The following is a 13787-nucleotide window of genomic DNA, read 5'->3' as shown; positions in this document are numbered from 1 at the left end:
GCAGCGAGGATGTTCTTGCTCCGTCGCTGTGAATCCCGGTAGAGGCGACGGCGTTGGCTGCGTCTGTGCGCACAGCCCCCCGCCCCCCTCTGGCAGTTCCCGGCGTCTCCGTCGTGGCCATGGCTCTGAGCACCAGCTGCGCTCGGCACTGTGGCCCCCGCCCCCCTCTGGCAGTTCCCGGCGTCGCCGTCGTGGCCGTGGCTCTGAGCACCAGCTTCGCTCAGAGCTGCGGCCCCAACGTCCCCGCCCTTCTCTCCTGCTCTCCAGGAAACCGCGTTCTGGCCAGCGGCTCCGTGCGGACCCCCCGGTTCATGCTGCTGGAGTCCGGGGGCCTGCAGATCGCGCCCGTCTTCATCCAGGATGCCGGCAGCTACACCTGCTACGCCGCCAACACCGAGGGGTCCCTGAACGCATCGGCCACGCTCACCGTGTGGAGTAAGGAGCTCGGTCCAGGCGCCCCCCCCCCCCCCCCCCCCCGCCGCCCTTAATCACGGCTTCACCATGGCGTCCTCGGTGCTCAGGGACGTCGGCCAATGTCCCCGGGCTCTCTGACTCGACCAGAAAAGAGAAGGGTTATTTTTTACAACTGATTTATAGGAATCTGTGGAGTCGTTGAGTTTTCAGTTTCCATGAAATAATTAGAAAGTGCGTTCCAGGATTCCAAGGGGCGTTTCGGGAGAGAGGAACGGTTGACTCTGTCAAATCAGTAGGGTAGGCGTACTGTCCCCACGCAGCTCCCGAACGGAAGTGACAGGTTGGTTAGTTTCATAATCGTTACGGAAGAAGCCCGCGTCAAGAACTAAAGTCCTAGAGAAAGTATGTTATTTTCTCTACTGTCATCGTAACCTACTAGAACAACACTCCTAGCCCACGAAAGGTGAATGTTTCCTCCATACAAGGAGTGAACTGAGAGAGAGAGAGGGAGAGAGCTGTTTGTCTCTCCAGCTTTTGTTTCTTCTTTTATGTATAACGTGGGATTCTGGAACGCAGAATGAGTTGTTTTCTGGAGCGTGAGGATTGGCGTACTAACAGAGTTTCATAAACCGTCCCTATGAAGAGGGAGCATGTTAACTCGCATGAGGGAGTCCCGTGTTTCAGTGCCATCCTTGAGGAAAAGCTCACGTGGTTTTATCTGATAGCCACTTCGGTTTGTCTGGTATCGGTGATGGTCCACCTGGACAAGTGACCCTTTCTAACGTACGAGGCGCTCCACAAACACCACAAGTTGACGGGAAGTGCGTCCCGATTCCCCCAGTGTCGTCAGGCACGGCCCGCACAAGACCGCTGCGGGGGTTGAGTACAGCAATACCCTAAGTGGGGCGCTCTGCAAAGTCACGAGGCGCTGTGAGGACTGTAGTGGGTACCGGGATGCTGGCTGCCTAGGGAAGGAATTAGACTTCGCTCTAAGAGTGCAGAACGTCACAGGCGTTTGCCCAGGACCTTCCTGTCCCACGTTGTCCTGAGTGTTTGGAGCTTCAGGGGCGTCCTGGGGATGGGGTGGGGTGGGAGGGGGGAAGCCCAGGTTCATTTCCTGAAAGGGCCCCCCCCACCTCCGTGCTGTGATTTACCCGGGTTCTGCCAAGATAAGAGGCCGCTTGTAGGTGTTGATGTCAGATGGCCAATCCGTTGCCCCCGAGGGAGGAAACCTTCAAGCACCTCGTTTTTCCTGAGCTGCGACTTGTGTGTTTGCAGATCGAACGTCCATCGTCAGCCCTCCCGAGGACCGCGTGGTGATTAAGGGGACCACGGCCTCCCTACGCTGCGGAGCCACGCACGACCCCCGCATCTCCCTCCGGTCAGCGCACTCGCCGTGTTTGGGGATCCATGCGTGTTCTGTGGGCGCAGGAAGTAGAGTGGAGACCAGAAGGGGGAATTCCAGGGCACTTCCCTATCATCTGAGACCCCCGTGCCGGCGGCCCCGGGGTCGTGGCTCCACCGTCAATCACGCAAGTCCCGCCCCCGCCCCCAGCCCTGCGCACTATTTACGGGGAGCTGGGTTCCATGTCCCGCCTTCAACACTGCCGGCTCTTCCTGGTCCCTCTGCCGAGGGGAACGCGCTCTCTTTACGTCTCACCTGTCAGAGGCTGGTGCCCAATGAAAGAAAAATCCGCAGGGATCAGGTGGGATTTCGCCGTGTTTACACGGGGCTGTGCGTCCCCGAGAGGGATTTTCCAGGCTCCAGGGACGGCCCGGTGGTGCACAGGGAGGGGACAGGGAGGGAGGAGGGCCCCCAGCACCGTGAAGCACGGTGAGAGGGGGATTCACAGGGAGGAGGGGACTGGATGACTCGGAGGTGCACGGAATCGTCACCTGCTCAGACAGGGGACGTGGTGACAGAAATATGACACTCTGGTGAAGGCAGGGCGGCAGGCAGGCGCAGGGGGCCATCGCGGTGAGATTCCTGCCCAGACACCCCCCCACACACACTTTCAGAGTGAGGGTTTTAGTGCTCAGGCTCCGACCTGAGCGTCAGTCTAGAGAGAGGGAGACAGCCGAACCCTAGTGTTTGCACTCTGGCCTGAGCCCAGAAGGCACACGGTTAGCCAAACAGGTACAGAATCGGGGTGCCCCTGAGTCTGGAGCAGGCATTCCGCTCAGCGGGGGTCGGGGCGGACGCCCAGGCTGGGGACGGCGGGCGGAGACTCGGCTGTTTGCTCGCTCCCCCGGGACCCTCCATAACGAGGTCTCCCGTCCCCGCCCGGCCCTCTGGAGCCGCCCAGAGCCCAGACACCACGTCTGGTTTCATTACAAGAACGTCGAGTGCCAAACAGAATGAACAAGTTGGCGCGTACTCGAGATCCCCGGAGGCCGTCTTAGAGAGGGCCACGTCCTGGAGCAGTGTGCCCTCATTCCTGGATGCCGGGGTGGGGGGGTGGGGGGCGCTCCGGAGCTGACGAAGGACAGACAGGCTGGCCTGCAGCCACCGGGAGCTCACCTGGACCCCGGCACCCCTGTGGCTCTCCCCTAAGTCTGCCTGTGATGGAATGGGCAGATCTGGAGCCTCCTTCCCGGGAGGGACTTCAATGGCTCGCTCCTGGGAGCCCCCTCGTCCCGGCGTTTCTCTGCCTGGGGACCGCCGGGTCCTCCGGTGACACGGTCACAGCTCACGGCGGCACCCCAAGCGAGCCGTGCCTTGCTCTCCGTCTGTGGGGTCGGCCCTGTTCAGTCCCGGGGTCTTTTCAGACAGACGAGCCATTGGTGGACGTCTGTGCCTGCCCCTGGCCAGCCTTGGAAGACCGGGGCACGTTTAGAAAATCCCATCGCGGGGTTTGGGACTGACAAGCCGGCAGGTCTGTCCCTGTGGGCTGTGAGGGGGGCCCTGCCCCCTGATGCCCAAAGGTAGACAGGCGCTCAGAAGAAGAATGGGTGAAGCGGTCGTAAGTACGGTTACACGAGAAGGAAACACACTCTGAAGGACCATGTGCCGGAGTGGCTGGGCTGTAATGACCGAGATATCCGGTTGATTTTCTTTTTTCTTTTCCTTCTTTTTTTTTTTTTTTATACCTGTAATGGACACATGATAGAATTTACCCCCCCCCCCTTTTTTTTTGTATTTTTCTGAAGTTGGAAGCGGGGAGGCAGTCAAGACAGACTCCTGCATGCACCTGACCAGGATCCACCCGGCACGCCCACCAGGGGGCGATGCTCTGCCCCTCTGGGGTGTTGCTCTGTTGCAACTGGAGCCATTCTAGCACCTGAGGCAGAGGCCATGGAGCCATCCCCAGCGCCCGGGACAACTTTGCTCCAATGGAGCCTTGGCTGCGGGAGGGGAAGAGAGAGACAGAGAGGAAGGAGAGGGGGAGGGGTGGAGAAGCAGATGGGCGCTTCTCCTGTGTGCCCTGGCCGGGAATCGAACCCGGGACTCCTGCACGCCAGGCCAACGCTCTATCACTGAGCCAACCGGCCAGGACCAGAATTCACCCCTTTAAAGAGCAGGATGGCGCCCACAGACAGGGAAGGGTGGGTGCCAGGACCCTCACCCGAGATGCTTTCTGACCCGAGACCCTTTGCTTGGCCGCAGCTACGTCTGGAAGAAGGACAACGTGGTCATCACCCCGGCCGGCAGTTCCAGAGTCGTGGTGGAGAAGGACGGGTCCCTCCTCCTCAGCCAGACGTGGTCAGGCGACATCGGAGACTACACCTGCGAGGTCGTCTCTGACGGGGGCAACGACTCCCGCACAGCCCGGCTGGAAGTGATGTGAGTGCCGCCCTGTCCCCCAACGGCTGTCCCCCGACGGCCGGCGTCACGAGGCCCCTCACCCCTCTCGCCGGGACTGGCAGGCCGTGGGTCGCGTGGGTGACGCCCGCGCTGGCTCTCCAGCCAGCCGCCCGGAGACACTGCCTCCCAGGTGCACGCGGTTGAGGCAGTTTGAGGACGGGCTTCCATCCGTCTCTCGGTCTTGTTCCCCCAACGAGTCCACCCTGGGAGAGGCTGCGGGCACCGTGCTGCACACAGCTGCGAGAGCTGCTCCGCGCAGTGCCCAGCAGAACCTCCGACGGGTGAGACACGGCAGGGTCACCCGCAAGGCGAGCGCGAGGCTGGACCGTCAGCGCCAGCCGCCTCTTCGCGGGCCGGGGGACACTTTCCACGAAGTCTTTAGAAATCCTGCCAGCGGCACTCAGCGGCCCTTGGCCTCTAACCTGGGCCTTCCTGGGGACCCCAGGGCCCGGGGGCGGGAACCTTCCAGCTCCGGGTTTGCTTCTCTCTGCGCCACGCCCTCTGCTCACGGCCAGGAAGCTGAAACACCTGCTGACAAATACTGTGCATTTGCTTTTTAAAATCGCGGTCCTCCCAGATACCCCTGAGCCGCATGTACAGAAGGGACCCTCCCGAGAAGCAGCGGCGCCAGCGGGGGCCGGTGGGGGCGGGGCCCGGGCAGGGGCGTCAGCTCGGAGCTCAGCGCCTCCCCCCACAGGGATACCGACAGGCTGCGCCGTTAGAAATGGCCATGTCCAGAGGTTTCTCTTACTGGGCGCTGCTCACCTCGACCCAGGAAGGAGGCCTTAGACAAAGTTCATTCCCTAAAAGTAGAGCCTGAGCACCTAGACTCCTCGGTCGGCCACGCCTCCTCCGCCCGAGTCCCCGCCCCCGCGAGGGGATTAGACGTGATGGGCCTGCGGAGCGTGGAGCGTGCTCTCGCCTGCGTGTGTGGCGCTGGCACGCGGACCAGAGAGCAGCTTTGCAGGGGGCCCGGTCGCACCGCCCAGCGGCCGGCCGGGGGCTGTGCCTCCAGTCCCTGAAATAGCCCCACCCACCCCCTAATGGTCTCACCCCAGGATGACCCACCCCTTGTTCTCTGTAGCGGTTGCGCACATGTTGGGAGCAAAGGTCACCCTGGTCGGTTGTGAGACAGCAGGTGCCCACTGCCCTAGGGCGTCCGCTGGGGTCCTGTGCAGATGACCCTCCAGTGCTGTTAGTGCGCGTGCAGGTGCCGGGCTCCCCACCCCCCTTTCACCCTCGGACCCTCCCCCAGGCTCCTGTGTCCTCCTGTGGCCCCCGCACCCCCACGTGGGGTGCCTCAGTGGGCTGCTGCCTCCATGGCTTAACTGTGCCGTCTGTCCGGATCCGCCCCTGGCACATGACTGTGCCGTCTGTCCTTCTGGATCCGCCCTGGCACGTGACTGTGCTGTCTGTCCGGATCCACCCCTGGCATGTGACTGTGCCGTCTGTCCTTCCGGATCCGCCCTGGCACGTGACTGTGCTGTCCGTCCGGATCTACCCCTGACACGTGACTGTGCCGTCCATCGGGATCCGCCCCTGGGACGCCAAGTGCCTCCCACGGTGCTCCCCGTTGATCACCTGGGAGGAAGCACCAGTTTTAGGGATCACTCCCCCCCTAAGGTGACTAACATTTTTACAATGAAAAGGAGGACAAAAATAAATGGAAGAAAACAACATCGTGAATAAAAGAAACATCTTATTCATTGCAGCAGTAATACACTATAATATGATAATTCCATAATAAAAACGAGTGATATTTTCTATTGTCATTAGGCTTACATGCCTACTAATTTTTAATAATAAGTGTAAGAGAAAAGTACTTTAGATACACATACGTCACATCACACGCAATGGATCGACTGCATTGATCGAATATGGACATTGACAGATGAGGTCTTCCAATATCAAAAAGGAGGACGTGTAGGAGAACACTTTTCGAGGGAGGACGGAACTTACAAAAGAAGGACTGTCCTCCCTGAAGGAGGACGATTGGTCACCTTAACCCCGCCCCCGACACCCCCACCCCCACCCCCGCGGTAGGACCAGCCCAGGTGGTGCAGCTCAACACCCCAGGGCCTGACAGTGTCGGGACGCTGCAGGTGCTCAGCAGACGTGTGTCGGGTTGGGCTAACACACGAACACATGAATGTGGGTATGTCACGGGCCTTGGCCGCCCACCTCCTGCTTCTGCTCCTGCCCGGACTCCCCTGGGAGCCCACACCCTGGCTTCCCCCCGCCCCCCGGGGACAAGCACACTGGCTCAGGCCTCGTGGCCAGCCCTGTCAGCCCCGGTCCTGCCTCTCCCCTCCCCTCCCAGCGCCTGTGCGGGATTTTTGTTGGGTTTTTTTTTATTTTGGTTTTTTTTTTTGGTAATAATGGAGTCCAGGACTGGTGAGTGCACACGGTCCACTGTGCTGTTCGCATCTTTAAACCACCTCCGCGCACGCTCCGGTCATCCATCACGGGACCAAGTGAAGAAACGTCCGCGTTTCGTCAGGACGCCGTCAGCCGCCACCAAACTGCACCCCTCTAATGGAGCGCACTCCCCCCGTTCCGCGCGGCTCACGCTCTGATTTACATACCTTCCCTGCTATTTGCTTATTTGATTTCCTCTAAGTAAAACACATTTTTCAGCAAACGTTGCCGTCTCGGTAAAATAATAGGCTTCCCGTAATGGTAAAAAAAACAACAACACCTCCTCTCTAAATATAGAAATATTTGCAGATTGGTGATTCAAACCAATTTAGGGAACGACTGGGTACAGAGCTGATTTGGGAGACAGTCGCTCCTGGTGAATTGTTGTCAGCCTGTAATGAGCACGACGACGCGGCTCTTCCACATCGTCCTCGGAACGGATGGGGGAAGCGTCAGCTCACGGCGCGGGAGCGTCCCCAGATCCGCATCGGTCTCAACTCCGCGGCACCGGCGGTGACGGCCGTGATGACCATAATCATCCGTCATGATTGCGGGGTGTGCTGCGCTCCACCGAGGACTTCCAAATTGAGCTCAGTCGTGTTTCCGCGATGTACTCAGAGGACGACAAAGAAGAAAACGAGGGAAGAGGGAAGTCTGGCCTCGCAGAAGTGACGGAGAGGCGCTCGCGGCCCAGCCGCGTCCTTCGGAGGAGCCCGAGAGCCGTCTCCCCGCTAACGGCGGAGATCAGGAGCAGCCTTTGGCCCGGGCTCGCACCTGCGTCGGCGGTTGTGTGTGTGTGTCCCCCACCCCCACCCCCAGCGAGCCCGGCCGGCCGGCACCCTCACATCCAGCTCGGTGGCTGACCGGGGCCCGGCAACACTTCTCAGCTGTGAAGCGGGCCCGTCATCGTGTCCGTCACAGTGCTGTTGTGAGAGCTGAAGGAGCCCCATGACTGCGGAGAGCTGACACCTGGAGCCAGCTCGGGGCGGCCCTCGGCCCGTCTCAGCTCTGGCTCTGCCCCCGGGTCCCGTGGGCACGCCCTCCTGCGTCCCAGAGGCACCCGCCCCTCCCCCAGCGCCTGGAAGTCTCTCTCGTTCTCCTTTGTCTTTTCCATGTTCCACGGCCTGTGCGTGCCCCGTCTGTCTGCTGCTGAGCCCTCCGTTCCCCCACCCCAGGGCCAGGTGCACCGTGGGTGCCCCGTGAGTCCGGGGGAAGCCCCCCTGCACGGATGAGGTGGAAGTGGGCGTGCAGGTTCAGTTCCACAGTGGAAGGCTGGCTTAGGAGGGTCTGCCTTCTCCCCCTCCCCGTCGGGACAGGCTTCTGCCATCCCAGATGGCCCCATGCTGCGTCCTGCACGTTAACAGCAGGGCAGAGCGACACACCAGTCACCGCTGTGAGGCGTGTCTCTCCTGCGAGGTGACCAGTGCCTGAAGGTGAGGGCCGTCTGGGCAAGGCCACACCCGCAGAGGGTGGTGCTGTGCCCACCGGGGAGGGGGGGGGGACTGGCTGGCTCCCCGGGCTCTGCAGACAGATGGTTCCTCTGTAGTGACCCAGTTAGGATTGCGTCTTCCCTCCCGAGATCAGAGACAAACTCTCAGGAGCAGAGAAAACCCAGTTTCGCCCCCCCCACCCCGCCCCCGCCCGTGGATGCAGAGGCAGCGGGAGAGCCTCTCACGTGAGCGCTGCTGGCCACAAACCCGTAATGAGGAGTGAACGACCTCACACCGTTTCCTGAAGAAGGATCAGGCCGACCTCTCTGTCCTCGATGTGAAGTCCAGGAGCGGTCTGACCCAAGTTATCATTGGTGCAATTAAGGGGCGAGGCTCTTACAGAAAAGTACTTCTCTGAGCCCCCACCCCTGCCCCCGCCCGAGCCATCCCCTGTGGGCACCGTTTAGACAACTGCTTCCTGCTGAGTCCTTTCCAAAGCCGTTTCTCTCTCTAAAACACACGTGGCTTCATCTCCGCACGCGGCCTGGCTCCTGGCTGCCGATTCCGGATGTCACTGTGGTGTAAAGGCTGGACCGTGGCCCCCCTCGGCCTTCCCCCCCCCCCAGCTTCTCTTTAAATTACAAAGTGACTCAGCACTGGGCTCCCTTTCCACGGCTCCATCTGTCACCCTGTCTGCATGTCACCGTCGGTGAGTCACTGGGCTGATCATTTATCTCCTTTCAAAGTTGGCAGGAAAAAAAAAACACGCCAAGATGTAATCTTTTTCTATTAGATACGATCCCCCGAAAACGGATTCAGAATACATTAAGGCCGCATTTATCGGTTATTGATGGGCTAGTCAAGTGTTTCACGGAGCTTCGTTTTCCAGATAACCGGAATTTATTGCTCAAAGAAGTAGTTTGTTTCCAGTGGACGTTTCAGAGCCCCTGGGCCGCGAGGCACAGGCACAACTGAACACAGAGGTTTTCGAGGGGGGGGGGGGGGTTGTACCCTGTAGACTTAACTTCCTCCCGACTCTCAGTCCTGTGATGGGCGTGAAAATCCCATTTCGCACCGGGCCCTCGTCCTGGGCGTGACTGTGAGCCGACGAGGCGGGCTTCGTTGGGCCGGGGTAGACGGGGGCCTGTTTCTCAACTCGTCAGGGACGTGGCGTCCTTGGCCGTTGTGGGCTGCGCACACCTCGGTTCCTTCAAAGGCAGCGTCGCCTTTGAAGTTGCTAAGTCCTTTTCCCCCCTCAGTCTTCTTCCGGAATCTTTCTCCGCCCCCCCCCGCCCCGCCCCCATGTCTCAGGCTCTGACGGCCGGTTTTTGCGAGCCTGCCGGTGGCCAGCCCGCCCCCTTCTGGCTGGTGGCTCCTGAGCTGCTCGGAGGAGAGAGCTCGGAAACCGCGCTTCCTAGAACCGCGTCCTGAGCGAGGACCGGCGGGCTGGCGTGGGGGGGTGGGGGGAGGGGGCTGAGCACGAGCACGTTCCAGACTCTATACGCCAACATCTGGACGGGGGAGGTGCCCAACGTGTGCCCCCTGTGTATGTAGCAAGGGTGACACGACCTGGAGAGCACACCGGCCCCAGGGAGCAGGCGTCTGCGCACCTGTCAGACGGGCGTTCTGAGTGCGCTCTCGGCATAGGCTAAGAGCCACACAACGGCATCCGCGCGGAAAAACCTCGCGTTTTCCCGGCCGTGGGAAAGACCCAGGGGCTCCAGCCCTGTCCCCTCCGCTCCCGGAGGTCAGACGGTGCGGCCGCTGTCACCGGCTCTACGCCCCAACCCTCAGATCACCTGGTTGGTCTCCCCAGCGTGGATCACCCACTCCTGGGACTATGTAGGGCGTGGCCATGAGTGACCTCCTGAGGAAAACCTCAGGGCAGTCTGAGGGGCCATCAGAAAGAGCAAAGACAGCCCCATCGCTCAGGAAGTCCCATCCCAGGAATCCGGGGACGAGGAACCAGTCGACCTCTCGATCGGACCACAGCCTTCTTTGGGTGCATCCGTCCACGTTCGTGCTGAGTTTGTTCCCGGGTGGGACGGGGTCACCGGCATCAGTGTGGTTTCAGAGCAAACCGATTCCAGCAGGAGTTACGTGGGCAGGAGTGGACCAGCTCTGTCCACTGTGGAGTGTCCTCGTGCTGGTGGTCCGCCCTGGAGACCTCAGGGCGGTCTGGTGACGGGGGGGGGGGGCTCACCTAGAAATAGCAGCTCCTTTTCAAATTTAAAACTCATTTCACAATAAAGACGGGGGTGGGGGGGGGGGGTAAGCTAACGTTCCAGGCCCTGCTTGACTCTTCTCTGGACTCCAAGGCGCAGTCTCCCTGAGAAACACTTGTTGATAATCGGCGTGCACGGTTAGAGAGAGCTCAGTGTCTTAGGTCGCCGCCAGCGCGGAACAGCTTCGGAAATTTCAAAGGTTAATGAGCACATTTTTTTAAAATTAAACAGATCAGGTATAATTATGGCTCTTTGTGCCGACCTACGCGGGTCAGCAGTCCTTGAGGTCTGCAGGAGACCAGAACTAGTTCGTGGGTGAAACAGGTCACCCTGGGCTCCTGCTGTCCCCGGCACGCCTGGGAGGGGGGGGGGCGTTCATCAGGGCAGAAGCCGTCCTCGGGGAGATCCGGCTCCCAGACCGGAGAGGTGTGAAGGTTCAATGCAGGGAGCGGGCAGCTCACGACGGAAGGTGGCGGGCGTGGCGGGCGAGGCGGGGAGGGCGTGTCCGGGAAAGACCGCGGTGCTGGATGGGAGGCTCTGTCACCAGGAGTCCCCTTGCTGGCTCTCCCCGCCGGTAACTTCAGACCTGCTGGCTTTCACGGCGTCTCCACCGGGCGGCCTCGCCGTCGTCGTCCTTACCCTCCCGTGGCGTCCGTCTCCACCGCCGTCCCCTCTCGGGGCTGCTCCCAAACCCCCCAGCACCCAGCAGGACCGACCGGGCGGCAGGGTGACCTCACGCCGTCCGTCGTCAGAGAACGCACGTGGGCGTCCTGGCTGGACACTCCGAAGGCCCCGGCGCCAGGAACCCGGATGAAGTCACGCTCCCCCCACCCCCCCCCCCGGCCTTCCCACGGTCGTCTGGCTCGCCGCGTCTTCGTGAACTTCCCGCCGTCAAAACAAATCACTGTCCGGCTTTTCTCAGTGAAATATAGAATACGGTCCAGCAGCTGGCTGGCACCTCCCGCCCGCGTTAAGTTATGGAGTCGCTAGCTGATGCAGTTCCTCCCGGGAGAATTGCGGCAACTCGAGTCCGGAGAACAAAACAGCCGTGATCGGTGGAGGAGGGGGTTTCTGTGTGTGTGTGGGGAGGTGTATCTTCTGTTCTCCATTTCCAAAACCTGGCGCTCAGGCAGGACGGCGCCATGCAGACCCCAGGCTGACCGCCGGTGCTGACCTGTTCCTCCTCCTTCTCGTTCCTCCGTGTCCGCAGCGAGCTGCCGCACCCCCCGCAGAACCTCCTGGCCGGCCTCAACTCCTCCCAGGGCCACGCCGTGCAGCTGTCCTGGGTCCGCCCCTTCGACGGGAACAGCCCGGTCCTGTACTACATCGTGGAGCTGTCTGAGAACAGTGAGTAGCCGAGCCGGGCGGGGCGGGGCTGGCCGGGGAGGGACGGTCATCAGATTTCTCTCCCTCTGTGCTCTAATGTCCTTGACCTTTACTTACTTCTGGCTCAGGCGCAAGACAGCCGCTAAAACGTCACGGTGCTTTTCGTAGCTGCAGTGGAAAAACAGCAGCTCCGGCTTCTTTGGGGAAGAGAAGAGGCGAATGGGAGGCCCGTGGGGGCGAAAGAGGGGTGGGCCGAGCCTCCTGGGGGGAGTCTGGAGGTGCACTGAGGCCCTCCACGGTGGCCGTGCGCACGGGCCACTCTGAGCCAGGCACCCCAGAGGAAACGGTCAGTCTCAGCTCACTAGCGTCACAGAGACGGTCACACACGTCAACACATCTGGTCGCGTCAGGAGCAGCTGGCGAGGGACGGACAGGGCACTGCAGGAGCACGGTGACCGAGGGCCGGACAGGGCGGGGCAGGAGCACAGTGACCGAGGGACGGACAGGGCTCTGCAGGAGCACAGTGACCGAGGGACGGACAGGGCGCTGCAGGAGCACAGTGACCGAGGGACGGACAGGGCGCTGCAGGAGCACAGTGACCGAGGGACGGACAGGGCGCTGCAGGAGCACGGTGACCGAGGGACGGACAGGGCGCTGCAGGAGCACGGTGACCGAGGGACGGACAGGGCGCTGCAGGAGCACGGTGACCGAGGGACGGACGGACAGGGCGCTGCAGGAGCACGGTGACCGAGGGACGGACAGGGCGGGGCAGGAGCACAGTGACCGAGGGACGGACAGGGCTCTGCAGGAGCACGGTGACCGAGGGACGGACGGGGCGGGGCAGGAGCACGGTGACCGAGGGACGGACAGGGCGGGGCAGGAGCACGGTGACCGAGGGACGGACAGGGCACTGCAGGAGCACGGTGACCGAGGGACGGACAGGGCGGGGCAGGAGCACGGTGACCGAGGGACGGACAGGGCACTGCAGGAGCACGGTGACCAAGGGACGGACAGGGCGGGGCAGGAGCACGGTGACCGAGGGACGGACAGGGCACTGCAGGAGCACGGTGACCGAGGGACGGACAGGGCGGGGCAGGAGCACGGTGACCGAGGGACGGACGGACAGGGCGCTGCAGGAGCACGGTGACCGAGGGACGGACGGGGCGGGGCAGGAGCACAGTGACCGAGGGACGGACAGGGCGGGGCAGGAGCACGGTGACCGAGGGACGGACGGGGCACTGCAGGAGCACGGTGACCGAGGGACGGACAGGGCACTGCAGGAGCACGGTGACCGAGGGACGGACGGGGCGGGGCAGGAGCACGGTGACCGAGGGACGGACGGGGCACTGCAGGAGCACGGTGACCGAGGGACGGACGGGGCGCTGCAGGAGCACGGTGACCGAGGGACGGACGGGGCGCTGCAGGAGCACGGTGACCGAGGGACGGACGGGGCGCTGCAGGAGCACGGTGACCGAGGGACGGACGGGGCGCTGCAGGAGCATGGTGACCGAGGGACGGACGGGGCGCTGCAGGAGCACGGTGACCGAGGGACGGACGGGGCGGGGCAGGAGCACGGTGACCGAGGGACGGACGGGGCGCTGCAGGAGCACGGTGACCGAGGGACGGACGGGGCGGGGCAGGAGCACGGTGACCGAGGGACGGACGGGGCGGGGCAGGAGCACGGTGACCGAGGGACGGACGGGGCGGGGCAGGAGCACGGTGACCGAGGGACGGACGGGGCGCTGCAGGAGCACGGTGACCGAGGGACGGACGGGGCGGGGCAGGAGCACGGTGACCGAGGGACGGACAGGGCGCTGCAGGAGCACGGTGACCGAGGGACGGACGGGGCGGGGCAGGAGCACGGTGACCGAGGGACGGACGGACAGGGCGCTGCAGGAGCACGGTGACCGAGGGACGGACAGGGCGGGGCAGGAGCACGGTGACCGAGGGACGGACGGGGCGGGGCAGGAGCACGGTGACCGAGGGACGGACGGGGCGCTGCAGGAGCACGGTGACCGAGGGACGGACGGGGCGGGGCAGGAGCACAGTGACCGAGGGACGGACGGGGCACTGCAGGAGCACGGTGACCGAGGGACGGACGGGGCGGGGCAGGAGCACAGTGACCGAGGGACGGACAGGGCGGGGCAGGAGCACAGTGACCGAGGGACG

The 13787-nt window shown here is 62.6% G+C and overlaps 1 protein-coding gene across 1 annotated transcript in view; it reads left to right on the top strand.

Annotated features, from left to right (window-relative positions):
* SDK1 (sidekick cell adhesion molecule 1) overlaps positions 1–13787 on the top strand; it is a 787316-nt gene that overhangs the window by 612557 nt on the left and 160972 nt on the right. The window contains exons 11-14 of the mRNA XM_066342466.1: positions 268–435; positions 1693–1795; positions 4022–4198; positions 11503–11639. Coding sequence (XP_066198563.1) covers positions 268–435; positions 1693–1795; positions 4022–4198; positions 11503–11639 — 585 coding nt within the window. The remainder of the gene's footprint in view (positions 1–267; positions 436–1692; positions 1796–4021; positions 4199–11502; positions 11640–13787) is intronic.

Source organism: Saccopteryx leptura, chromosome 6 (genome assembly GCF_036850995.1).
Source record: "Saccopteryx leptura isolate mSacLep1 chromosome 6, mSacLep1_pri_phased_curated, whole genome shotgun sequence".
Taxonomy (NCBI): domain Eukaryota; kingdom Metazoa; phylum Chordata; class Mammalia; order Chiroptera; family Emballonuridae; genus Saccopteryx; species Saccopteryx leptura.
The sequence above is the reverse complement of the archived record's forward strand: the minus strand, read 5'-3'. Positions and strand labels throughout refer to the sequence as shown.